The sequence below is a fragment of the Falco peregrinus genome, chromosome 10 (assembly GCF_023634155.1).
Source record: "Falco peregrinus isolate bFalPer1 chromosome 10, bFalPer1.pri, whole genome shotgun sequence".
NCBI lineage: Eukaryota > Metazoa > Chordata > Aves > Falconiformes > Falconidae > Falco > Falco peregrinus.
Genome location: NC_073730.1, coordinates 32,075,022 through 32,101,136, shown reverse-complemented (window position 1 = coordinate 32,101,136; position 26,115 = coordinate 32,075,022). Strand labels below are relative to the sequence as shown.

At 38.8% G+C, this 26,115-nt stretch overlaps 1 protein-coding gene across 4 annotated transcripts in view; it reads right to left on the bottom strand.

Annotated features, from left to right (window-relative positions):
• Window positions 1-26,115, bottom strand: part of PATJ (PATJ crumbs cell polarity complex component) — a 157,139-nt gene that overhangs the window by 27,968 nt on the left and 103,056 nt on the right. For all 4 annotated transcript variants that reach the window (XM_055815167.1, XM_055815169.1, XM_055815168.1 and 1 more), the window contains exons 29-34: window positions 25,730-25,821; window positions 16,136-16,208; window positions 12,741-12,833; window positions 8,137-8,208; window positions 7,491-7,608; window positions 6,751-6,884 (exon numbers count right to left, since the gene is read on the bottom strand). In XM_055815167.1, the coding sequence (XP_055671142.1) occupies window positions 6,751-6,884; window positions 7,491-7,608; window positions 8,137-8,208; window positions 12,741-12,833; window positions 16,136-16,208; window positions 25,730-25,821 (582 nt within the window). The remainder of the gene's footprint in view (window positions 1-6,750; window positions 6,885-7,490; window positions 7,609-8,136; window positions 8,209-12,740; window positions 12,834-16,135; window positions 16,209-25,729; window positions 25,822-26,115) is intronic.

The following is a 26,115-nucleotide window of genomic DNA, read 5'->3' as shown; positions in this document are numbered from 1 at the left end:
AATTCAATGGCACTATTCATTAACATTCCTTCAGTCTGCAGTCATAGACATTTGCAAGCTCTCCTTTGATTCTGAAATAATAAAACTAAGGTAATAAGATGTTTAGTGTAAAAATATATGACTTAAGTCAGAATGATAAAGAGCTATGTTTCTATGAATCACATGCCAAAGCAAACCAAAGTTTTTCAAGAAGTATACATGCTCATTTTAGAGGGAATAATAAAACACAGAACTACATATTAAAATGTTAACTCTCTCACTCTCATTATTTTATGAAATAAAAAAAATATGAAAATTTACCGTGTACCGTGCATAACACAGGTTATAAAGGCTGCATGAGATCCTGAATGCATATGACACAAGAGGCCAAAAGCCAGTACTTTCAACTAGCTGCAAGCAAGATACTGCTGAAGTCCATTCCGACATGTCCTACTGCTTTTGTATATTGTTAGCTTAGATTTTATGGTTGATATATGCTCCTGGAAGACACCAACTTTTTCAAGCAAGGCACTGCTACACAAGCTAGCTATACAGTCAGCTAAACCCTTGCCAAAGATCCATCAAATACATGATTTGCAAAACTTACTACTCCGATTCCTATTTGTGATAACTCCTGTATAAAGCAGTTTGGGTTTTTTCATGCTGTTGTAAGCTAATATCTTGGGATTATGATGAATCCACCAACTTCATTTTAACATTATCCAACCAAGAGTCAAAGCAATTCCTCACAATTTCAAGCTAACTGCATTTACCACTGTCATTAAATTGACTTCTGTTTTATAAATGTGGGTGACGGTGAAGAAGTGATTGCATTTTTTTTTTCTTCCAGCCACAAACTTTTCCTCTCCAATACCCAAGCCATGATTAAAAACTTAGGACCTCTATTACCATTTTTCATTCTATTGTTCCATTCATTGTGCAATAGACTTAATAGCAACAGTATCTATAGCCAATATATTGCTGAAACCCTCCCGAGGCCAATATCTTGCTTTTCATTTGTAGTTACAAGGTAAGCATGTTCCACTAAAACAGTTTCGGTCTTAGCTGCACTTGACAACTGTCTACAAAGTCACTCAGACTTCGACTGTCTGTAACTGATGAAGTTATTTTTACCTGAATCTAAATATAACTGAGGTGGGAGGGAGGGAAGAAAGCTCAACCAAGGGAGCACCTGTTTGTTTAGTAACACAGAAGTCACATCAGTCCTCCTGTTTAGGTAGGTCCCCACTGCTGACTGCAGCATTGCACAAGACAGAGATATCAGACTAGGCTTTGGTATTAGTAACAGCCTGCTCTTGGCAGTGAGGAGATCCTAGCAGGGTAATTAGCCCTCACAGCTCCAGGGGCAAACACTGGGTCTTGAAGAGCTGCAATTTAAAGTCACAGTTTTCTTGAATATTCCTTTGCCCTTCCTTAACAGATGGGATTTATGCAAGGTATGACTCACCTGCACTGACAGAATGAATCTAAATATTCTTCTGTCAAACCGCATCCCCACCATCATGAAGCTCCCCCCGCTCCGCCGCAAGCCAGAAAGCCTTCTGGGCTAACCGAGGTGGTTAGAAAAGCTTCTTCCTCTCCGACTCCAGCGTTACCAGCTCTCACACCAACTAGTGTTAGCTGAGTGCAGGCATATTCTGTTACTTTTTGGAGCACTGCTAAAGTGTTCCAGCTCCCTGGCTTTGTGGATCACTTTATTTTACAGATGGAGTACCTTAAAGTTTGTTAATTGCCTTAAAAATGCTTTTTATTAAAGTCAGCTGAAAGCAAAAGTAAAAAGAAAATAATTATTTACCAAACTCAAAGTAGATAACCCAGTATAAAAATTCTGCATAAGAGGTTTGCTGTCATTGACAATAAAACACACACCAGATACAATATGCTGCTTTCCTTCCTTTCTACGTAAAGTTCAAATAACGACCGCCTCCTAGCTACTCCACCTCCAAAGACCCTCTAAGGTTACTACTCCTGCAATCTGTTTTTCTTTTATACCATAGGCGCCCCTTCAGTATTTAACGGTGATTTTTCAAACCACAGCTGAGCCTCTGCACTCCCCTCCCATAATTTTCTAACTCTGCCTGAGGGAAATGTCCCTGTACCAGCTTCTACCAGTGTTGAAACCGGTGAATCCCCTCCAGCATGTCTGAGCATCTTAGTCACCCAGGCAGCAAATACAGAGTCAATAACTATGAGTAATCAACTCAACCATTACTAAATTATTCAGCTGGAAGCAAAACAGTGCTCCCACCTACTAAGAAAATGTTTGTATCCTAGAGTGATGCTTTTAGCATGTCCTGCCAAGAATAAAATCCCTGTAAACTGACAATCCTGTTTTACAGAAAATGGCTCATTGCAAGTCGCTAACTGGACAAGACATCACAGCATTCACGATAATGGGGTTTGGATGATTTAACCCCACATGCCATCTGGAGGAGTACCAGGACATCTTTTTTTAAACAATTCCTTGATGCCCTGTTTTGAGACGTTTTACTAAGAAAATCTCACAGAAACTTCCTCGCAGAACAGTTTCTGAGGAAAAAGCTCATTACTTTAACTTATTTGCCTTGAAACAACTTATGCAGAATACAATGAATCAAAAGCAGAATAACTGAGGAACATTTCCTAAATTTACGGTGAATAGCTGGACTATCTGGTGCTGCGAGTCCTGTATCCTGAAAGGCCAGTTATTCGTCCCAGACCCGTAAGGTTCCAGCCTGTGCAGCCTTGGGCCAGCTCGCCATGCCAATGCTGCCATGAACGTCCAAAGTCTGAAAGCTGAACTCTACGTCTAAGAGTCACAGCTCGTCCAGGCGCAGCACTGGCAGCCCAAGCACGATGGTCCTGCCCCGTGTGCTGGGGGCTGCAGCGCCTGCGGCTCTCAGAGCTGCACCACAGGCATTGCCCAAACAGGTCTGCCGCATTCACGTATCCTGGGTGTCTTGCAGCTGGAGCAGCTCATGCGCCCTGGGAGCACCGGCAGCTGCCGAGTGACAATGACACCCCTGTCAGGTTTATGGCTGCTATTAGCAGTGGTGGAGCTGACAAGCATTTATATACAGTTCAGCAACCGGAGGGACAACAGGGCAGGATGGTGTCCTGGGGAGCAGAGTAGAGCCTCAAAGATCGTTTTGGGATGTTTCTGAAACCACTTTTTTTTTTTTTTTTCTTTCTTTTTTTTTTTTTTAAATTCCCACTCTGAGGTTACTTTTACAAGTTTGATTGGACTACAACCAAAAAAAAAAAAATCTTCTTACAAATTGAAAGCCCTGTACTTCAGCCAGCTCCACTCTGCAGTTTAATTGCTTTAAAGCAGAGGTCATGTGTTGTGTTCTCTCAGCGGTACATGGGAAGGTGAAATGAAAGACAGTAAAGAAAAAAATAAAAATAAAAATCATCCCTTAGAATGAAATGAAATAGGACTGCTTAAGGGCTATAGCAGTCTAAAGATCAACAACATGAAGACAACTCTCAACAACAATCCTTCCTTCCTCATGCCTTTTCTATAAGCACATCTTTTCAGTTGATGCTCTGCTTCCCCCTAAGCACACAGCCACTAGTCCCTGCTTATAATACATGCAACTTGAAAGCTTTTGCCAGTTTAAGGGGATGGTCATCTTCTCAACAAAAAACATTTCACAGGTGTTAAGACATCACTTTCCAACCTCCTGAGCAGATCCACCTCTCTGCTCACAGGCTGTAATCTTCAGGTCTCTACTTGGCAATTTCTGATGAGATTCCTAAGGTTATGACTTAAAAGTTGCACCCCATACTTCATTTTGAAGCAGTGCATCCCTTTAGGGGGCTGCCAAATTTATTATTCCAAAAGCAGGACTGTACATCATGTATTTAAGAAAGATCCAAAATATTCTGAAGTGAGCTTTCCCATCACATGTGAGCTGGTGGTATGCATCAGCGTTGACTGCCAGCACTCAGATAAGCATTTTTAGATCAAGTACATTTTAATACCACACAGATGAGGCCCTTATACTCATCATAGCTACCTTTGACTTGACAAGTTCTACCAAGGAGCAGTCTCCCTGTATACCCCATACTGACAAATTACTTCTGAGATTCTAGGAACCAGAGTTCATATCCCTCTTCATTTTGTAGGCATTTACACATCTGCACAGGTATGAAATAAAAGATATCCTAGTAGAAAAAGGAGGAAGAAATGGGTGCTCATACTTTGTTTTCTCAAAGGACAAAAATTTAAAAGAAAAAGTCTCTGCAGCTGTGCGGTGCACAGACACTGCTCCCACAGATTCACCCCTATTCTGCCAGGCCTTTCCCTGTCCCTGATGGAGCACATTTCCATGATCCCATCAGGGCATCTCACCTCTCATCTGTGTGCACCATCTGAACGACAGGACTACAAAAGACAGCATATCTGCTTGAAGCCTGCAGAGACAGGCTACAAAGGGTGCTACTCCCATTCTTTCTGACTTTGATCTGACAATTTCTGTTTCAAAAATAGTTAAAAAAACAAACCCAAACTGCTGAAGCCAATTATAGCTTCATTTTAATTTCTCTGCACTGCAGAAAACAGTGGATCTTGGAGACATCATTTCTGCCACACAAAAAGACCTTCAGAACTGATGAACTTCTATGCCACATAAGCATAACACATACACAAGCAGTGATGCTGTCTTTTTTTTTTCTTTTTAAAAATACAAAAGATGTCGATCTATCTAACTGAGTTAAAAACAAATGATGGCAAGAGAAGACACATCACTCAGCTCCATGTGCTTATTTTGTTATAACTCCTCTCTAATCCATGAAACTCAGGAAGACAGAAACTTTCCTACAGTCCTGAGCTGTATTTTCTTTTACTCCTCCTCACTGTGTTATGTAAACTTCATTTCAACTCTAACAAAAGCTTTTCTGACTTCATGGCAAAAAAGGAAGGCATCAAAATATTTTGAGGGAGATCAGTAGTACAAAGTAGACAGAGCAATGATGATCCCACCAGCTAGAGACTCAGCCCTGAGTACCTGCTCTGAGAAGAAGCGTTTGCATGCATCGTTTTGGATAAGCAAGTTATGGAGAATCCCCAAGAGGGTCTCTGCACAAGATAAGCTTAGATAGTAGTCTCACAAAAGCAACTCATTTCCTTTGAAACAACATTGCTTGCCTTTGAACAAGCAAATTCAGAAATACCAAAAGCACAGGGAATCATTTTGGTAAGTCCTGTAATGTGAGGATCAAAAATGTGGGAAGTCAGACCTCCCTCTCTTTGTGAATTTCAGTTCCTGCAATCAAGTACATGCATTTTAAAAATAAATTCCTAGGAGGACACTTTAATGAATAAACTAATGAAAGTATAATACTTAGCCAAAACCATTTATTCAATTTAAAGAATAAAATCCTTTGCATATTTCTCATCTGATATTTATATTTATAATTTTCATTTATTTATATTAAAATTTCATGAAAGACATGTACCAGATTCCATCTGACAGATCGCCATGTATTACTTCCAAATTCCAGTTAAATGAAAAAGCAAGAGAGATGACTAATGCTGAATTTCTTATTTGAATTTACTCAACACTGAGGCGTTTGACAAAAAAGGGGACTGGGCACAAAACAGTGCATGACCGGACAGACTGGAAACCATACAGGCTGATTTAAGCCTTCAGCATAACTCAGATCTATCTCCATGTGAAGCACAGTAATGCATCCAAACTCTACATAATCGGACACTTAGATAAATGGGACCAAAAGCTGAACCTTTTCCAGTGTCAGCTTTAATACTGTAAAAGATACAGGCTACATTCTGCAAAACAACACTCTCTTCTTCCTTTCAACTTCCTTGGGTTTTTTTTCCTTTTTTTTTCTTGCTCTGGAAAAAGATTACTACATTGCAACTGCCTGTAGCTGCTGACACTCACAGTACTTCATTGCTTATGATGCACCAACATGATATTTTCAGGAACAACTGCATGTAACAGAGCAGCTCTATTGCCTTAAGTGTCTCTGCAGCAGAGGATTCAGCAGAATCCAGTAAAGACATCTCTGCAGCAGACTTGTTATCCGAAGAGAACTAAATTTGACATTTAAAAAAACCAATCTGACATTCTGTTACACTGTTGCATAGCATCTCTTAGATGGAAAGTGGAGTGGAAACCACAACAACAAAGGCAGAGAAGGGTTAGCATAACTAACTTGATGAGTTTACACTTCAACTGATACATTTTAATTTAGCGGAAGATAATGTTTTTAAAAGCAGCAGAGCCAAGAGCAAGATTGAGCAAAAAGACACAAAAAACAGTAAAAGATTACCTTTGCTTTAGTTCTGTTCAGCAAGGACTTTTGCTGGCAAGCAGATACATCGTGGTTTGTTTAAACAGCTAGGTAGCATTTATGCTCTCAAGATGGAGGTGTTAACCTTGCTGAAGTAGCTTTAACTCCGTGTCATTAATTTCTAGTCCAACCATTCTGGTAACTTACCTTCTTGAAACTCTTAATTCACAATGGTTAAGAAAAGACCACATATTTGTAAACTGACCATAGCAGAGAGCACTACTGAAACACAAACCTTTGAATTTAAACAGGGACAGAAAACAACTGATCTCATACAAGGCAAAATTATCAATTTGTTGTTGGATATTGAAGTTGCTGGTTTCTCCTCCCTGTACTGAATAATTAATTAGAGCAATTACAGATCATTGCATCATTAGTTTCTATGTTTTCCTTGTCTTTGTCTCCTATTCTTCAACAGAGACAGTAAATATTAGTTTAACAGAAACTCACCAGTGGGGTGTCTTTCCCTCCGACAATGCTGAGTCCTAGGCCTGACCGACCCTTAGATATCTCTATAGTCATCTCCTGCCCTGGAACTATAGGGCATGTTGCTGGATCCACAGGCAAAGGAAGTGGAAAGACACCTAAGAACATGAAAAGATAAAGAAGTCAGTCACTCTATTCAATGAGAAAACGAAAACAATCAAAGGAATTGTATGAGAGCAACTAATTAAGCTCTTGTATTTTGGTCTTCACCTTTACCAATCTAAATTGAACTAGATGACTACTCTGAGTCACTTCTGAAGTCCCTAAATGAGAATGACATGACTTCTGGGAGTAAATGTTCAGAGTAAACGTCTGGGAGAACATCTCATTCAGTTATAACCTACACAATTCAGATCATGATGGTAAGGTGTATTCCATTCAGGACAGATAAGGCCATGTTCCAGCACCATGGAATGGACAAGATGTCCCAGACTACCTTTCCTTCTATTTTAATTAAAAAGAAGAATAACAGCTTTGTATGTAAAAGTCAAGAAGAACAAGCAAAGGAACCTTCAAGCTCTCAAAAAACATAAAATGAGAGAAAAATACAAACAATTTATAAAATAACTTAAAATAATAGGTCATTAGATGTTCAAAGAAAAAAGTCTCAGAGAAAGTTATCTGGAAAAAAATTTTAAAAAATTGATCCTGGGTCAAGGTACTAAATATACACTATACTGGTGGAAAAAGTAACTGGTTCATACTACGGCTCGTGACTTCTCCCTCCGGAGAAAGATAAGTAGGTGCTGGCACCAGGGGTATCTCTTTTAAGTTGGCTGCTACTTTTCTTGAAGTTTTGGATTGTTTGATCTGATTGAGGACCTAGAAACAAAGCAGAAGCAAAAGAGATCAGTTATCAATCACAGAAAGGCATGTTATATGGACATTATCATTAGCTGTTGATTACCATACCTGACTAAATCCTCTAAGTCAACAGAAGTGAAACAAGCAATATGCATAGATGAACTGAAAAGATTCTCTTCATAAATAAACAGAAAATCATGATGATTGGATAACTGTGCTTCCAGAAATACTCATGAAGGAAGTAGGGACAGGAATATACCTTTCTCAGTTGTGCCTCTCATACCAAATAACATAGGTTTGTTGTTGCTTTTTTTGTTTGGTTGACGTTTTTTTTTTTTTACTTTTAAGCAGCAAAGAACATCCTTGACATTAGCCTGTGTGATTATTTCCATGTACTTACAGAGAAGGAAGTAATTTTTCAAGTTTCCACCAATAAAATTACTTTAGTGTCTCCTCAGTTAACCCCTTCCCCCCACAAATCACCCAGTCTTCAACTAGATCAAGTTCCAAGAACCCCATCTTATTGGTTAACATAAACACATATACATTTTCCGGCGGTTGCTCCTCTATTTCCTGCTGATCTGCCACCACTGGTTTGTCAGGTTTACATTTCACATCCTAAAAAGTCAAAAAAGAAAGTGAGGTATATTGAAAATGTCTCATTAGCTTAAATAAATTATCCTCCAAAACTCAACATGATGATTCTAGGCAAGCACAGCGATATTTTTTTCACTCAAGTACATTTGTAGCACAACACAAGGCTGAAACCCAGAACTTGGAAGAGGAAAAGCTAGTATGAATACAGGGAATACCAGGGATTATTAAAAACATGCCCAATTTTGAGGGGATTTTTTTGGAGGAGATTATCACACATGGTCTATGTTGTTCCTGAGTAATATGAAGCTCTAAAGAAGAAGGAAGTGTGTACTCTGGGGCGGCTGGGACAGCAATACCCATGCTGTGTGGAAAGGTGCAGGTACCCGTGTGCCCAGCCTCTAGCACACAGGTAGCTGTACAGAGCCTTTGGTGCCTACAGCAGGAAGGAATCTGAAGTCATCTGTTCTCTTCTTCCCTCTCCCTTCTTTGGTAGTCCTCAGCAACACTGCGCATACTGCCAGCACTTAAATAAAGTAACTGTTTAAAATGCATCATCCAGCTTAATTAATAATATCTCAAACAATGGCACTTCAATCATGGGCTCCATTTGTATCCTAATTGTTTTCCATATCCTTGCAATACACTAAAAAGTATTTTTTCTCTCCTACTTCTACAACTGCTTCCAGACAGTGAAACAATGTCCTCCCTTTGTTAGCTCTTAGCCAAATTTAGGCCACTTTGATCACAGTATTAGTTAGTTATCTTACCCCATGTTATAAAAAACTGATAAAGCCTAGGTTTCAGAAAAGCTGAGTACCAACTTCAAAAGATAACAGAGATATTCTGCATCTCAAAAGAATTTCTAATTAAGATGACAATTCGTACTTTAAAAAAAATACACATAAATCAAATTTTAGATAACTGAACTTGAAAATACTGGCCTTGTTCCCTGGAGTTCTATTACGTTAAATTGTGACAAGCCCTCCAGGCTCCGCCACCTCCCCCGGCCTTCGCATTTTTTTCCTGCATTTTTCTCCAAGCTTACTGTAACTATTATCCAAATGGGCAACAAGAAAAAAAAAATAAAGCAGAGATGTCATCATATTATCAGAGGTGTCAAGGGAGAAATGGGAAGACTGCTTTGTCATTTTGGGACAGATTGTTTTAATGAGCAACGAAAAATTATTTCATGCGTCCTGTTTTCATTCTGATATGTGACTAAAATCTGAAACTTCATCTTGTACATCAAGTAAGCACCATGCATCACCTTTAAATCTCTCTAATCTTCTTCTTTTAACTCAGACTATGCCAAAGGAACCTAAATTAAAAGATTTCCAGCCCCTCAAGCACTGAATTGTAGACTCAGCATCTGTCATAAGCCTGAGACCCAACTGGTTTAATCTAATTCAATTCCCTCAAATGCATCCAAAAGCATTTCTGCGAAGCCACTCCTCTTTGCCAGCACTTCAAGGACATGTTTTCTGCTTGTGGTAAAGATGGATTATTGTTCCAAGTTCAAATCTTTTAAGGAAAATGAATCCATTCTCACACATCAAACATCAGTTTAATTATCCCACCTACAGCACAGTGGATTACGTACATGCTCTTCCAGGACACTAATGATGGAAGATGCTTCAGAGCACAGACAATGACTGCTCAAGCCACTTTCACCTTTGTGAAGTTAAAAGTTTCAAGAACATCTCAAAACCCCATATATCAATTCTTTTCCAACAATGTCTTATGGAAAGCAAGATAGCTACAGTCCTCAGAAACCCACAACCTTCTAGCAGGCCACCTCAAATGTCAGCTAATAAGCATGCAGACTTTGCCTAACACTTCCACTGGCTCCAGTTCAGAAATAAAGTTGTTTTCTTTCCTGTCTCTTATCATTGAAGTCTACAATTGTGTCCACTATATAACTTTATAATTTTTAAAGTGATGAAGTGACAACAAAAAGTATCTTGGGAGAGACTGAAAAATTTGTCAGCAACCAATGAATAGCGAATTATGTGAAATTTTTTTTTTTTTTTTCCAGCTGTCACTTGGTGAGACATCTTGCTTATGCTTTGAGTTGTACGTACTTGTGGAAGATCTCTGCTGATAAACACATACTTTTTATTTACTCAGTGAACCTGATCTTACTTGATGACTTTCACATTCCTGATTTCTCTTGACATATGACTGAGAAATTAATTAACCATGGTGAACTGGCATTAGGCTCTAGTAGCAACCATCATGCTATGAAAAATACGGCATTGTTTTCTTTTGCCTCAACAGTCACTAAAAGACTGCAAGAGAAATCTCTTTTCCTCAGAATAATGAGCTGTCTTGTGCTGCACTGCAGTGTCAAAGTCTCAATGTCAATAGGACTACAAACCCATTTCCTTCTGATCAGAAGGGGCTGATGACATCCATCAACACTTACAAAAGTAAGATACACTTAGAAATATTTGCCATGTAGTTTTAAAATCCTGATTGAAAGGATACTCTGAAATTATGAAACTGGCTTTCACCATTACTTTTCATCCATTTATGCCTCTAAACCAAGGGCTGGCGCAACTGAAGGCATTATGGAATGAACAGTTGGATCTATACGTATTTGAATACTTCCCTAAATCCACCTCCTAGCCCTTAATTTTTCAGTATCTATTTATCTAATGGAAAAGTCTGTGAATCACCTCTAAGTGAGTACCCACTGAGTGAAGGCAGGGCTATGCAGCAGCCAGAAGAGTGACCCAGCTGCCTCCTGGTCTCCCCTGTGACCCAAGACAGCTCACTTCCCCTCAGTGCCGCAGTGGGGATAATACTGGCCTGCTGAATAAAGCTTTTTGAATTACAGAGATAAAAAGTAAACTGCAGCAGCCAGCTGCTGTTACATGAACAATTTAAGTGGAAAGATAAGATAACTTGGTATGGACAGTGGCAAAGAAAAACTAAGTACTACACTGATGTTCACCTCACCTAGAGGCTCTCAACAAATCTATGCCTTTGTCTTCTCTTACCTTTCTGCCATTGCTCTGTTCTGGACAACTCTTAGCACCAACGCCATATCTGTTTCTATTTTTAACTTTCAGTCAAAAATACTGTAACTTCTACCCTTTGGCTCCACAGGTCTCTTCTTTCTTGCCTCAAGTTTGAAAAGAAGCTGCCAATATATTCTGGGTTCCCTGTTGTTCCAGCAGCATCTTCCCTCCACACCTATCTTTGATTTTTGCAAAATTTTTTCTTCTCTGTTACACTGGCGCTTCCTCTAATACCTTTCAAAAAGCTGCATAGCACAGTATCCTACACCAAGACTTCTTTTTTGTACATTTTATATATTTTTATCCACTTCAGTCTTTGAGTAATTTTTCATGTTACCTTGTAATCTCTCAACAGTTTCTTGCCAAATTGAGCAAGAACAGCAATAAAACTAGGTGAATTACACCTGTAAACACATACAATAAAACTCTGATTCATTTATATTCCAGCGCATCAAAAGAGTATTCTGCACAAGGCTACTAAATACAAATAACTCAACTTTTTTGTAATCCATTAGTAACACAAACCAATCCATTTAACATGAGTGGTTAGTTCTGCTGCTTGAATAGCACGTAACACTTCCTAACTCTTGGAGTTCATAGACATTAATTAAACAGTTACTAGCTATAGAACATTATGTATATTCAATTCATATTTGAGAAACCCAGGACACTCTTTGCAAAATACATTATGGTGCAGGAAGAAGACATCTAGGAATAAAAAATATCCAGAAACATCCAGTTTCCTTGTGCTGAGGACAGCACACACAAACTGTACATACACAGCCAACGCACTCCTTGAAAAAAGGACTAGGCTGTTGGACAAAAAGACTGTCTCAGCAAATGTTATGTACGTCTGTTAGTCACTCTTCAGCATGTTTAGTAGTTTTCCATTTTACACTTTTAACATAGAGTCCAAAAAAGAGACTAGAACTATACCCCGAAGGATTTTCAGATTTCTGATAATGCAGAATCCTGACATACTAAACAACAAAAAACTTCATCTGCATCAATGAGAAGTTCAGTATTTATTACAGTGCAGACTGACAGTACCACATTAAACCAGAAGTTATGGGCTTCATGTAGAAATTACTGAGAGTAACTCTATAGCTGTGTTATTCAGGAGGCAAGACTAGATTATGATAATAGACATTTTGGCCTTAGAATTTATGAAGCTATGAATATAAATAAGAAAATGATTTACAGACCACACTTTCTTCTGAAGTTTGTCACAAATGGATGGCAAGAGTGGAAACTCAATCCCCTCACTGACAAAGAACTCGAGAGGGCCAAAATACTACATATAAACTCTTATCTCAATATTTTAATGAATTATACTGACTGCTTATTTCATGTAAACAGTCTATGTATGTAAAACTAAGAGCTTGATTCTGCTCTTACATGTACTGGATTTTATTTGACAGAAGTGTGCTGTAATACTCCAACACAAAGGCGGAAAGAAAACAAATCCAGGCAATAAGCCTCCATTTTCTAAGCTCTACTCATCATTAAATATCACTTGAAGTCACTTACAGCTTTGTTGGATTCCTCATCAGTCAAACTTTTCATGACAACTTCCAAACTCGGGTCTTCTTCGCTGCTTGCAGGTTCAGTGCCACCATGATCCTGGTAGGAAGGATTGGTAAGAGTTTTTAAACAGAGTTATGAAACCCCATAATAGCTAAAGAAAAAAATCAGACAATTTTACCTTTTCTTTTGTTTTTCTAAACAAGTTGCAGCATGAAAAAGTAAAAAGATCCATAATTAAAGCATCCTAATGTCAGAAGACAAATGAGTGATACAAGTTTTGAAAGACAGACTTTGGTCTCCACTTGGCCAGCCTGAAGCACCACATGGTAATCCAATAGTAGCACTTAGGTGCAGATCTTGGTCAACTTTCAAGGCCAGACTAATCCCTATCAACTGTGAAAACTGCTGAGTTTGTACTAAGACACCTTCTCCAGACTTCTGTCGAGAGGGAGTCTCACACATGCTCAGCACATTAAAGGAAGCCCAGTTTCTTACATACAATCTGAACAGGCTGGTAGCAGCAGGACTGAGTGCTCCACCCTGGAGGAATCCCTAAAGCCAATGCTGCTCTTGGCTAGAGCACATGGCCACCAAGCTCACAAGCCGGCACTGGAACACAGTCCTTAACTTGAAGTGCAAATGTAGCCTCAGGATTCAGGTACTTCTCTACACATTACTGTGAGAATACTGTGAATGACATCCAATGACAACTACTGGAGAACCAGCAAACAAAGGTAGTAGCCCAAAAGACATAAGTATTTTCACCAAGCTGTGCTCCAGAACTTTCCCCTGCATGATGCTTTTCTCTTTCTATTAAGGATTCCCAACAAAAATGACCCCTGAAACGTACATTAGCACCATACTAAGTAGAAAAGCTTGTCCGATCAGAATTTTCTTGTATTTTCTCTAGATAACAATTAGCATGTATTTAAGCAGCATACATTGCAAGAAAAATTATTTCCCTCTGACAATTCAAGTTAAAATACATAGGAAATGGCATCTTTTCAGGGAAAACATTAAGTTAGAATTTAAAGGTTAGAGTACCACTACTTTGGTTACATGTAAAATTTAATGTCTTAATTCTTCTTCCCTTTTTTAAACCAACCAGGTCCTGAAATTGAAAAAATTTAATCTATTACTTTGATTTACACTTAAGCCTTTGATCCAGATTTGGAGCTGTTATCTCTTGCAAAGCAAAACAGACTACATGCAAGAAATCAAATTTCAAGCTCTTCAGTCCTAGAAGCAAAATTATTTCTGAATCTTCATTAGATATTTTACCTTTAAGCACAAAGAAAATTACACAAATGTTTTGACCAGCACTTGAGCAGGTAAAGCACCTCTTCATTTGTACAAAAGCTCACTCTGTTCAGTTGCAACAAAATATCTCATTCTGTGGCTTTCTGATGAACGAAACTTTTAAAAAAAGATATATTACAATAACTAGTATTTAATATACTTTGCTTCTGGTGGCTTGCCCACAGTATTACACAACAGCATAAGTCCCTTACCCTGTCCTGCAACTCCATGCAATGAAGCAAGACCCTATTTTAAGGCATTTACTGTATCACTTTCCATATTAAAATACCTTAATGAAAATAAAGGGATAAGATGAAGAAAATTAACACAATAGTACATGGCATCCCGACATTCTGTTATACTAGCCAGGCTGTATAATGTGAGCTGACAAGTTTCTTGTACAGCGTATGTAACACACAATGTTAAATATCTATTTGGTATTTCAAAGATATTTGAAGATATAATTTCAATATGTAATGCACAATGTCAGTTTTGTTTTGCTTCATTTAAAGACAGGAACAGCTGACACAGAAAAGCAATCTAAATTTCTATACAGCAACAGTATCTTCTGGTTACATTTATTTTACGTAATAAAAGATACTAGCTAGAAGTAAAAAGGTGCATCTACTTCTAAAACAGACACAACATAAATAGTAAGAGCTTGCCATTAATGTATGAAACTTAACCCACAAGCATCTACACCTCTAAATGCAAACGTTGCAGTGGCTGAGTACTTTGCCTTCCACATGCTGACAGGGTCTAATTACAGTCATTTGACCACAGAACAAAGCTTTGTCGTTCATCCTGAAGACACAAATAATAAACAAAGCTGCAAACAAATGCAGGTATTAAAGAGTCAACAAAAATAAAATGACCTTGGGCTCTGTAAATTGTAGAGTAATCTGCAATCTACCAGCTGCACCTGGGACATGCTATTTTTATGGAGGAGAGAACGAAATGCCAAAGCACTGTCCAAAAGATTATTCGGATCCAAAGAAAAACTAGGCACTTCTTGCATTGTACAGTACTATGCCTGTATGGAAGCAGCCATCAGTGGCAATATAATCTGGAAAGCAATAGCAAGTGTGCGAACAGGAGATTCATCCAGCATCACCTAGCGTAGACCAGTACTGTGGGATCACAGTAATGCTTACTGAAATACCAGGAGTTCAATGCACATGAATTTATCAATTCAAGGCAAGACTCATCCCCAATTTAATTATAAAACATCTTTTGCTTTATTAGCTCAAATAGAAATAGAATTAAAAAGCAACAGCAAGCCTAACTATGTACTTTATCTAGAAAATTTAGTTACATCATATCGAGATGTCAAAATGATAACAATGTGGTGACACTGCAGGGATTCATGGTGCACAAGAGAGCAATTAGTCTACACTGAGGTTGAGACAGCAACTATAATGAAGAAAAACATTGGTAACATTACCACACCGAGGAAGTTTTTGCATTGGAAGATGGCATGCTACCACACTGTGCACTAGAACTCACTGCTTAAACAGCCGTCATCCAAAGCTGGGGCACAGGAGTCATCCAAAGCTGGGGCACAGGAGAAACTGGTGGACCAGGGCCCTCAGGCTGGGATTGTCTCAAGGGCCTCTTGCAATGCAAACTATGTACACAGTGACCTCTGTACCGTAGCTAGCTGCTAGACATCCCTACTTCATTTTCAGAGATGCTGATGGAAGGGTATTCTGGGGGAAAAGGAACTTAGAAGTTTGGAGGATTTCCATGTTCCAGGCAAAAGAGCCTCACCACAGCTACTCTAACCAGCTGAAAAAGAAGCAGGATAGGAGATGGCAAGGTTTTCATTTGGAGACTTTTCTTCCTCCTGTACAGCAATAACCTGTTTAATACCTGTTGTTAATGCCATTGCCACTCTTTCAGTAACAATGAGATCAATAAAAAAAGACACAGGGGAAAATATGCCTATTAGGTCAACTTCCTATCCAATGCATTTTATGATTCAGGGTTTAATTAGACAAGGTACAGGGTGCTCGAATTTATAATGAATAGCTAATAATGATTAATCTATCTAATTTAGCAATCCCTAATTAAAAAAAAACCACCCACGACAACTTTACCTCAATAGAAGAGTGGGAGCTGGAAGGCAGTGGGAAAGGAGTAACAGCCATCTGATTGACTGCATCTTCACTTCTGTAAAACAAAACAAACAACACATTACACACTAAACCATAATGGTCAAACTTCTTTTGTGCTGGTTTTGCCCATTAAGAAAATACTCTTGCTAGCATAAAATGTAACTGTTACTTACTAGAAGTTAAGAGCTTAGAAAAGCACTTCACTTTTGCTTTTGTTCTTTGCTAGCGAACAGATTACATCCCTTCTTGGGACCACTGTAGTTTCATCTGGGACACACTGACATCACATTCTTTGGAAATCTAATTTTGTGTGGATTATCAGAGGACATAGTTGGAATTTATGGTCCATACACATCAACAGACAGGCTAATACTTCGTTAGCCTCTTCTAATAGCATCTATATTTGTAAACTGCTTGTTTATAGTCTAATATTCACATTACTGAAATACAATACCTGTTTTACTAAAATAGATTGCTTTTTCTTTTTTGTTCATATATGCTGTGGTCTTTTAGAAAAGATTCAGCATAAAAGCCTGGAAGAATTTTTATTAAATGCCAGAGGAAGAAAACAGATAAATATTGATTCCCCCTACAAATAAATTGCATTATTTTTCAACGATGTTTCTTATGTATGGCATCTTTTTCTTTTTACTCTTTAAAATGCATTCCTAAGTTACACATCTGATTACTTTGTAACTTTTAAAAGCCTTTTTTTTTCCCCCCCAATTAAATAGTATTCTGCCATGCTAATGTTTTTCCTCTACTGCCATTTAAAATTATTTGGCTTGTGGAATTAACTCTGAATTGTTTTGGCCTCTGTAAAACTGAACCAAGTAAAATATGACTTCAGTGACATTGTTTAAGGCAAATCTGAGGCATACGAAAGAAAAAAGAATCCAGATTTTGCTTCCTTTTTATTTTGGGGGTGAATAACTCTCACAGAACACAGAAGCCAGGCACATGATGCAAACTCCATTTTGTTAAAGATTCAGTACTATCACACAGCCTCTGCTCGCCAAAATGACAGAGGAAGGATCAGTAATATTGCTGCTTTGCAGATACAGATCTTGAGATGAAAGGACATGACTTCTCATACAGTGGGTCTTCTGGAATTGATTTCTGGTCCTGTCTACTACTTTCCAGGTTACTGTAACACAAGCAGAATGTTATCCTCTTTAATTTCTGGAATAAAATATTAGACCAGTATGTGTTTAAAAACATTTTACAGAAGTGCCTGACAGAAAAACTCTCATTTTATCCCTCAAGAGTTAAACACATGAAGCTAGCATGTTCTGATCACTGAAAGACAGCACTGTAAATCAATAGCTCTCAGCAAAGCAGCATATGGGAAACTCAGTCACAAGCATTTGAAATGATAAATCCTGCAGGCAAAGGTTGGTGAATTCATTTACTTATCTTCAACCAAACAGCCATACAATTCAAAGGAATTGGTTCTGTGCTGCTCATTTTTGTACTCGCTCCCTGCCCCTCCTCTTGGCCCTGCTCAAAGCCTTGCAAGAGTCACAAACCATGCTAAGATCAGAACCAGAGTGGCCTGTGATGCAGAAACACCCATGCACAGGGCCAACACAGAAATCTGAGGAAGGCACAGAACCAAGCTCATGAACTTCATAAGCATTTCACAATTCCCAAGTGCATTTTACCCCATAAGGCATATTAGGCAAGGACATTTTTCCTCCTCTTACCTTCATGAGACATTGATCTAATTATATTGCTTTTCTAACCTATAAGAATAAATAAGCAAATGTAAGGTGTCTAAGACACCTAGCAATTTTTACTTGACTGTAGAGGTTTTTCTGACAATAGTTTATATGAAGCTCAAGCAGCATGAAAACTAACACTTCTGTAGCTTACAATGCATGCTGCATAACTTGCAATTAGAAGCAAGGTTGAAAATAACAAGGTACCTATAAACCTTTGTAAGAAATATTCTAAAAATTGCTAGACAGAAAATTCATTATCTGTATGACAAAGTGGGGTGTAATTATTTATACAAACTAGTTTCCACTTCATATATACACACACAAAATGTTTTTTTTTCCAATCACTGGGAAAATATTTTTATGCAGTTTTAAATGGATGGCCATTTTTATTCCAAGCAATAAAAAAACATATACAGTAATTACCTGGGAAAAAAAATATGCAAAAAATAAAAAATCCCAAGGTTATGAAGTGTCACAACTTGTAATCTCCCCCTGCTAGGACTCGTACATATTTAAATACTTTAATGCTGCTTCAAAGGAGAATGCTTCAAAGTAGAATCAAAGTGGGAACATATTTTAAAGTGACAGATCTAATAATAAATTGCTCTTTCTGCTCTCCACTTCCATAAGTGTCCTCAACTAAAACATGAATTTATTTACAACTAAAAGGAGCAATCCTTTTCTTTTGATGCAGGGGCAGACAGCTTAGAAGTCTGAACATCATATTCAAATTACAGTGACTGCAAATGAGCATTCAATGTATTTGCCAATAGTTGCTACATAACCACCTCCGAGAAAGCTGTTCTCAGTTACCAGTGCTCAATATTGCTTGAGGATAAGACGTCTAAATCCTTCACAGTCAAGACACAGCTTCATACTCTCAGGGTCAAAGCAACATAAAATGCAATTTATGCAGCAGGGAGGCTCAGATGCTGCTGTCCCGTCCTGTCCCATCCCGTCCCTCCCCCCCCCCCCCCCCCCCATCTGCAAAAATGAGAAACATCCACCACTCTTGTTCCAGCTCTTACACCGGTTTGTCTAAGACACTGGGACAGCAGCCCACCTCCTTGCTGAGCTCATGCACTAGAGAGCTGGTTATATTTCATCAGTTACACATAACCTGAATCAGGAAGGAATTCATCACTCCACCCACAAATAATTTCATTGCTTCTAACCCCTCAGGATGAGTTTCTGAGTGAAAATGGGAATTGGATCTGCTTGGAGGTTAGAATGCCTATTGCTTATACAAACATCACTAACTATAGCTCGATACTGAAGAAACAAGCTCTCCTCACTTCAAATGTCACAGGAAGCAAGATCAAAGCGACATATAAGTGGTAAAGACTTTAAACTTTAGAAAAGCTCATTTTCAGATTTACTTGACTAGATTGCCATACTTTGCTAAATTTTATTTCCTTTCTAGTCTAAATAGGACCCCTGAACATTCCCTATCCTTTCTCACTGACCAAAGAGAAGAACTTCTCATGTTTTGCTCCATCTAACTGCACCTCCAGTGAAGGAGATGTGCAGCTTAAGCAAAGACAAATACAGTTATTGTTGACTAATAACTAACTACCATAAACACTTGGCAAAAAAGAAGCCTAAAGAGAGCAATATACAAATATAAATCTGAAGGGATTATTCATTCCACACTGCAGAAACTAAGCCTGAAGGGAAGTTAAAGCTTTGTGCTGTAAGGCTTCAGCTAGGCTGCCCTGCAGTGCTGTGCTGCACTTAACAGAAAGTTGTCTCTGGCACTCTGGAGGAATGTCACACACAGCTGGAATGGTCTATGAAGCATTCAGAAAGTTATCTTTCTAGAGACAATAACCAGAAGTCACAGCCTCAGCTAAATTTTTTTTTCCATTTGCTCATCAACCTCAGAATTTTAATTCTTGAATTCAGGTTCCCTGCCTTACTTTGAGGACAATTTCTGGTTTCCATTTTATTTACTCATACGTGTCTCATGTCTGTGATGGTATAAGCTCACTGTCATCTAATGCTAAGCAAATCCTTGTTGAGCATGCTGAATGAGATTCATTACCTGTCTAAAGCAGAGCATCTTGTCTAAGATAGTGTCCAAACTTCTATGATCACTGCAAAATCAAGACAAATCCCAAAGCAGATCCACTCAGAAGGGCAATTCATCCAGCGCCTAAATGTCCTAATGTAGGACAGGGTGAAATTAGTTGCTCTTCAGAGGTTCCTGACAACTGTTCACTAATCACAGAAGTCTAGATGACCTCTAGATGTCTAAACGAAGGGAGAAGAACCTCCAGCCAAACTACCTGCAACTACACAGTTGATCAACACTAAAAGATCATTTGACAACAGCTTTGTAAGAGGTTGTGGATGCTTTTTGGGAATACAAAGTACATCAAGAATCAGGAGAAAAAAACCCAGTGGCTTGTATGCAGTTGCATGACATCTTAGTTGGAACAGATCTGCAGACCAAGTGAATGAACAATGTTTGCCCAGTAACCCTTAGGACTCCCTCTGGTTGTGACATGAGGGCATAAAGTCCTGCAGATTATTGAAAATTTATATTGTCCACATCCTGCTTGTTAAAAAAAAAGAAAAATCAGGTCAGGATCTCTTATTTTCTCATCTTTGTTTTCCCTCTAGAAGGTCCTTTGGAAAAGAGGACTGCAGCAAAGTTGCATGCTGAAAAGGCATGCTGGATTTTTCCATCACCTGGGTCAAGGCAAGACCTTTGTATTGTGCATCTCATTGAAAAATCTCTCTTACTAACAGCAAGAACAGTCTTGTTCTCCTTTTCCCCTCCATCCACTCCTAACTATGTGAGAGCCAAATCCATACAGATATTTTAAATGAACAACTAATGTTCACATAAACTGCAGCTTAGGTCATCAAAGGTTTGAAAGAGCCCAAATTACTTAACTTCCTCAACCATGCACTTGTTCCCACATGTGTGTGACAGCAAGGAGGAAACAGCTCTGAAGAAAACAGGAAAAGTTCAAACTTGCATACACAGTGTCTGGCAAGAGCTTATTTTTAAAGCTTTCCCACATGAAAGAACCTAAACAATCAAAGCAAGTAAAAACAGAGTTTATACTATTAAAATATGGCCAATTATGTAAGTTAGAATAAACAAAGCAAAAATAATTTCTAAAACATGACAGCATTTGAGACTTTGCCATGTAACATACAACGTTACTTATAGAGGCTCTAAAAGAAGAGCAAAGACTCAGTAACAAATTCACAGCAATGGAGAGCATTACACAGCACCGAGAACCGTCCGACCCAGCCACTGCCCTCACTTTCCCAGTCCTCACAGAGTGTAAGGATCTCTCTCCTTTGCATGTCACCATAAATAGCAAGAGATTAGTCTTTACAATTATACCTAGAAATGGAAGGAGGGGATAGGTGACAGAGATTTGTGGGCTGCACTGAGAAGCTGCCATCCCATCACCAGAAAGCAATGATTACAGAATGACTGCCACGTGGGAGGATGACTCCGGACAGCTAACAGATGGTATTTAAATAAGCAAAATCCTACAGTACTTTACTCTTAAAGCATTTCTCATGTTTCATCACAGCACAAGAAAATTTTCTTTTAAGGAATAAAGGTATACCAAAGAATGAATCACAGAACCGAACACAAAGGGATGATGGCAATCAGTGGCATTCACTTTGATTCAAGCATTCAAACTATATTTGATCTGCTTATTATACCGACACTGAAGCACCAAAACAGATTAAAGGCAGTTAATTGAGCATGGAAAAAACACTGAATTTGCTGAATCATAAAATTCTGACTGTAAAAGACCATTCTCATATAAGCTGGATTTCCTACTACAGATGTAAAATCTAATTACATCGTTTTATTATGCATCTTAAAAAGATGGACCTACAATGCATGAACAAAAGCCACAATGGATACAAACCCCATTCTATTTTGGGAACTAGGGCACAGAGACTCCTACAAGAAGCAAGTCCCTTTCTCAAATTACTACCTGGCTAATTCCTGTTGAAAACTCAGATCAAGAATTTCAAAAGGCAGTTAAGACCTTTACACGCCCTACTGCCACTGACTTCCACTAGTGCTTCCATAGCAAGACTCCTTTATATGGCTTGGAAAGCTGCAGTCAAATTATTATTTATTTCTGATATGCAGAAATCAAAAAGACAACCCATATTTGCCACAGTAGCATGGAAGTTAATGCAGCAGCTGTAAGACTTTGAGGTCAGATAAAACATGATTGGACACTAATCAAAGGAAGCACTCAAGACTGAGCCATTTCATCTCAGGAAAATCTTGCCGTGCTCAGGCAATTGGTTTGTTTGTTTGATAAACTGGGTGAGCAGGTTAAATGCCTTCAAATTTGTTACTCTAGAAAGCTACAAAGCACAAGATGCACTGAACCTAAAACAAAAAAAACCCAACCAAAAAACCCTCAAAAAGCGATACTGTAACTGCTATAACTGCAAATCTTTAGATGCTATTACAAGCTCGTGTAATTAATGAGACCACTGGGAAACAGTGGTGTGTGACGACCTATATTTTGGAATGTAGCCAAAATCAACTGTTTTAAATAATCTTCGTCAACTGAATTGAGGAAAAGATGCTCATAAACCAGAGCGAGAAGCCTTCAAATATAAGTGGATGTCTACGATTCTCACAACACTTACGTCTCATCAGCAAAATTTTCAGGAAAGGGTGGGAATGCAATTGTAACACTACCTGGGTATATAAAATGTGTGAACAGATTTTTATAGCATAGACGGTAAGCTAGGATTTTAGTAAAAACTCAATAAGGTTGAGGACACCTTCTATTCTTTATTTTTTCCTAGAAAAAATAAATTTGGGCGCAACATAATCCAAGTTATTTAATGATGGTTATTACAGTACCTCTCACAGAAAGGCTTTTCTGTGCCCAGGAATTTCTGGGCTTCTTTCGTAACTGATTAAAGAGTTTATGGAAACATCCCCCTGCCCTGTACTTGAACCAAAACACCAGAAATAGGAAAACCTTGATGCTGTTTCCTGCTTCAAAGTGAAAAGCAGCATGCTTATCACTGAGTATCCTTCATCTGAAGAAAATAAAGCCTCAGGATATCAAAGAGGGCACTTTTTAGTAGGAGCCCAAGAGTCCCACCAGTTTTGCTTTTATGTCCTAGGTCAGCTCAGTTAGGCATGCAGAAACTTTTTAGACTGTGGAATGACGTGTTTCTGGAAAACTATAACCTACTGAGGCCTTTCACTGGTGAAATTAGAATAGTAATATCTTCATGCACATGAAGACCGAATACATTTCTCTCGTAACTCCTGCAGTACATGTTATTTTGCTACAGTGAGCTGTGGTCCTGTCTTACTGTGTGCTCCAGGATGTGTTTTGGCTACGTTATGCTATGCATCCTCTACCTTTAAAAGAAGTTGCATGGGTAACAGCGCTCAGGAGGAGGAAAGTACTCTTTCTATTGCAGTTGGCTCCTCCTCATTTTCAAAGCATGACAAATGTAATGGTATCCTGCTCTTTCCAGATCATTAGAGCCCACAGGAACATATCTGAAATCAGCCAAGCAGCAAACCTACGAGGAGAGCTAAGTCTGCTACACTCAGCGCATTGTTCTCAGCTGGAAAAGCTATTGCACATGTACAAGAGATGGATGGAGATTCAAGATGCCTGTTGCTCCTCTTATTTACTACTTATTTACTGCTGGCACCACCATGCATTAAGTAGTGGCATTTCAATACCCCCATTTTATGTTACAGTTTTAAAATAAGTTGATAAAGCAAGAAAAAAATTTTCTACCAAACTGCACCAGGACAAGACTTCTGGGACCAGCACAGTCTTTTGGTTTGTGTTTTCAGTCCACTGCATCCCCTGGTTTTGTGGTCTAAGGTGTAGGAATCAGAAGCACCAAGATAGAATGGGCTCATGGAATACAGTCTGCATGAGAAAATAATATTATTCTTCTTTCTCCTTAAAATTTGTCTTTAAGAGAAACAGTCTAGTTTGGCTTTGCTAACATTTTGAAACACTCCTCTTACTATGAGAAGTTGACCATGCATCAAAAAAAAGGCAGCATCAGTTTTGTCCCCACATTGGAGCCAGTGCTTCAGTTACTAATGACATTCTCTCAGTGGGAAAATTTCTTTTCACTGCTGTTCGAATGGCTGCTCGGTTCAAGCAAACAAACCCATCAGTTGTCAGTGTACTCTAATGCAAGGCTGAGAGCAGTGACAAGATGCATGCTCTTGGGAAATGTGAACATGCAAGTTTACAACCTCAGCAGCAGTATATAAAAATAGAAACTTCTTTAAAAAAACAACCTCTAGAGACAAAAAAAAGATTTATCCAATGGTATTTCCAATATCTACTGATTATGATAATTAAGACAACTTTTTGCCTTGAAACCCACTCCTACACAATCTGAAAAGGTAAAGTATGGCTAAGAAGATACATGGCCCTTATGTCTTAGACATGATACAAAATAGGCACCAAGGATTTCCAGCCCATGGGCAACTAGAGCTAACCCACACCCTTCATTACCGCTCTGCAGAGCTAAGTGCTCTGCAGCCAGCTGCGATGCTCAGTGCAGCAGGGCAGGACGCAAGAAACCCACGCTTTCTGTGCTGCCTGACAGCACTAAACTCAGCCCTGGGTTTTGGTTTCCTAAGTTGTGGTTCTGCCTCTGGAGCCAACCAGACACATTTTCCACATGCAATTAAGTAATGGTGAGTGAGTTGTTGTACATGACGTTTAATTTTCAATAGCTGGGGAAAGTAACACAGAAGCTGCAGGCAAGATCATTAATCTCCTCCAGATCCTCTGTGCTGCCAAGTACAGCAACTCATTCTTCACTGCACTAATGCTGCTCTTCCATCATTTCTGTGTATGCTGTACCAGACAGAACTGTGCGAGTAAATGTACGCATTTATATGCATTCACACACAGATTATTACATTGTTCACAGGTAAGCTGTCTATGAGCGAAGAATATAAAACAATATCAAGTATGATGTGTATGTTGGTAGGAACACTACATTACAAAATGGCATGGGAATAGTGCCCAACCGAAGTCACAGCTGGAATAGATGCATCGGTGAAATTCCAATATATTAAAGCAATACAAGTTCTGAGAAAGAGGCAGCTTCTTTCCAGACCTCCCACCCAGGGTCAGAAGAGTAACACTTCCTGAACTACAGAGTGAATGCATGAAGGTGTCCTTAATTCACACACATAGAGGAAAAATACCTACATGTAATTCTGCTTCAATTCTTCTTATGCAGATGAAAGGTTATTTTAGCATATTCCATCCTACAGAAGCCATCCCAGTGCTCCTTGTCAAAGGCAGGTTCTGCTTCTGTACAACTAAGCCCTAGCTCACTTTTAAAATCTTTTGATGTTCATACAAAGCTATCTTTCACACAGCCACCCAGCTCCATGCCCTACACTTGCCTGCTCCTCTCACAGCACCTTCCTCTCCAGCCCCAAGTCTATGCACCATTTTCACTCCCTCCTGGCAGTCTGGGTGAAGCAATCTGCCCACCCCCATCTTTGTGCTGGCAGAACCAACCTAAAGCACTTTACTAAGTTTGGGAGAAGCTCTTATCAAGGTGTTTTCAAGCCCAACAGGGACAGCTCAAGTCTTCAGCAGACACCCCTAAAACAGACACTCAATTACATTAGGTCTTCTGGGTTTTGGTGTTTTGGTTTTTTTTTTACAATATTAAGAACTCTTCAACTGTTCCAAAAAGAATAGTCAAGGAAAAGGTTTATTTACTTCAAGGAGAATTGAGCAAGTTCAGCATTTTTGAAACAGGCTAAATATGTAATGTAATAGGCTAAAGTGCAAACAAATGTTTTGATGAGAACTGTTCTTACCGTATGAAAACTAGCTTGACCTTTGATGGGGCAGTCTTAATGATTGCAGAAGCATTCTGGTGACTTCTTCCATACAGTACCTGATTGTTTATCTGTTAAAAGAAAATGAAGGTTTTCATGTAAGTGGAGAAGTACACATTGTTTTAATTTATGCCACCAAGACTTCCAAATTTACTGTGGTATAAAGAGATAAGACTCAAAGAAAACGTGGTCTGCAAAATATATCATATAACTTTCAAGGTTCATATAGGCAGGAATACTAACATTGCACTGATAGATACCTATCTGTACAGTGCTGTAGAGAAAGAAATAGCAGTACTGAGGCACTAAGAGCCTCTTTCAGGCCTTGAACTGCCCAAGGCTGCTGCCCCTTCCCTCAGCTAACT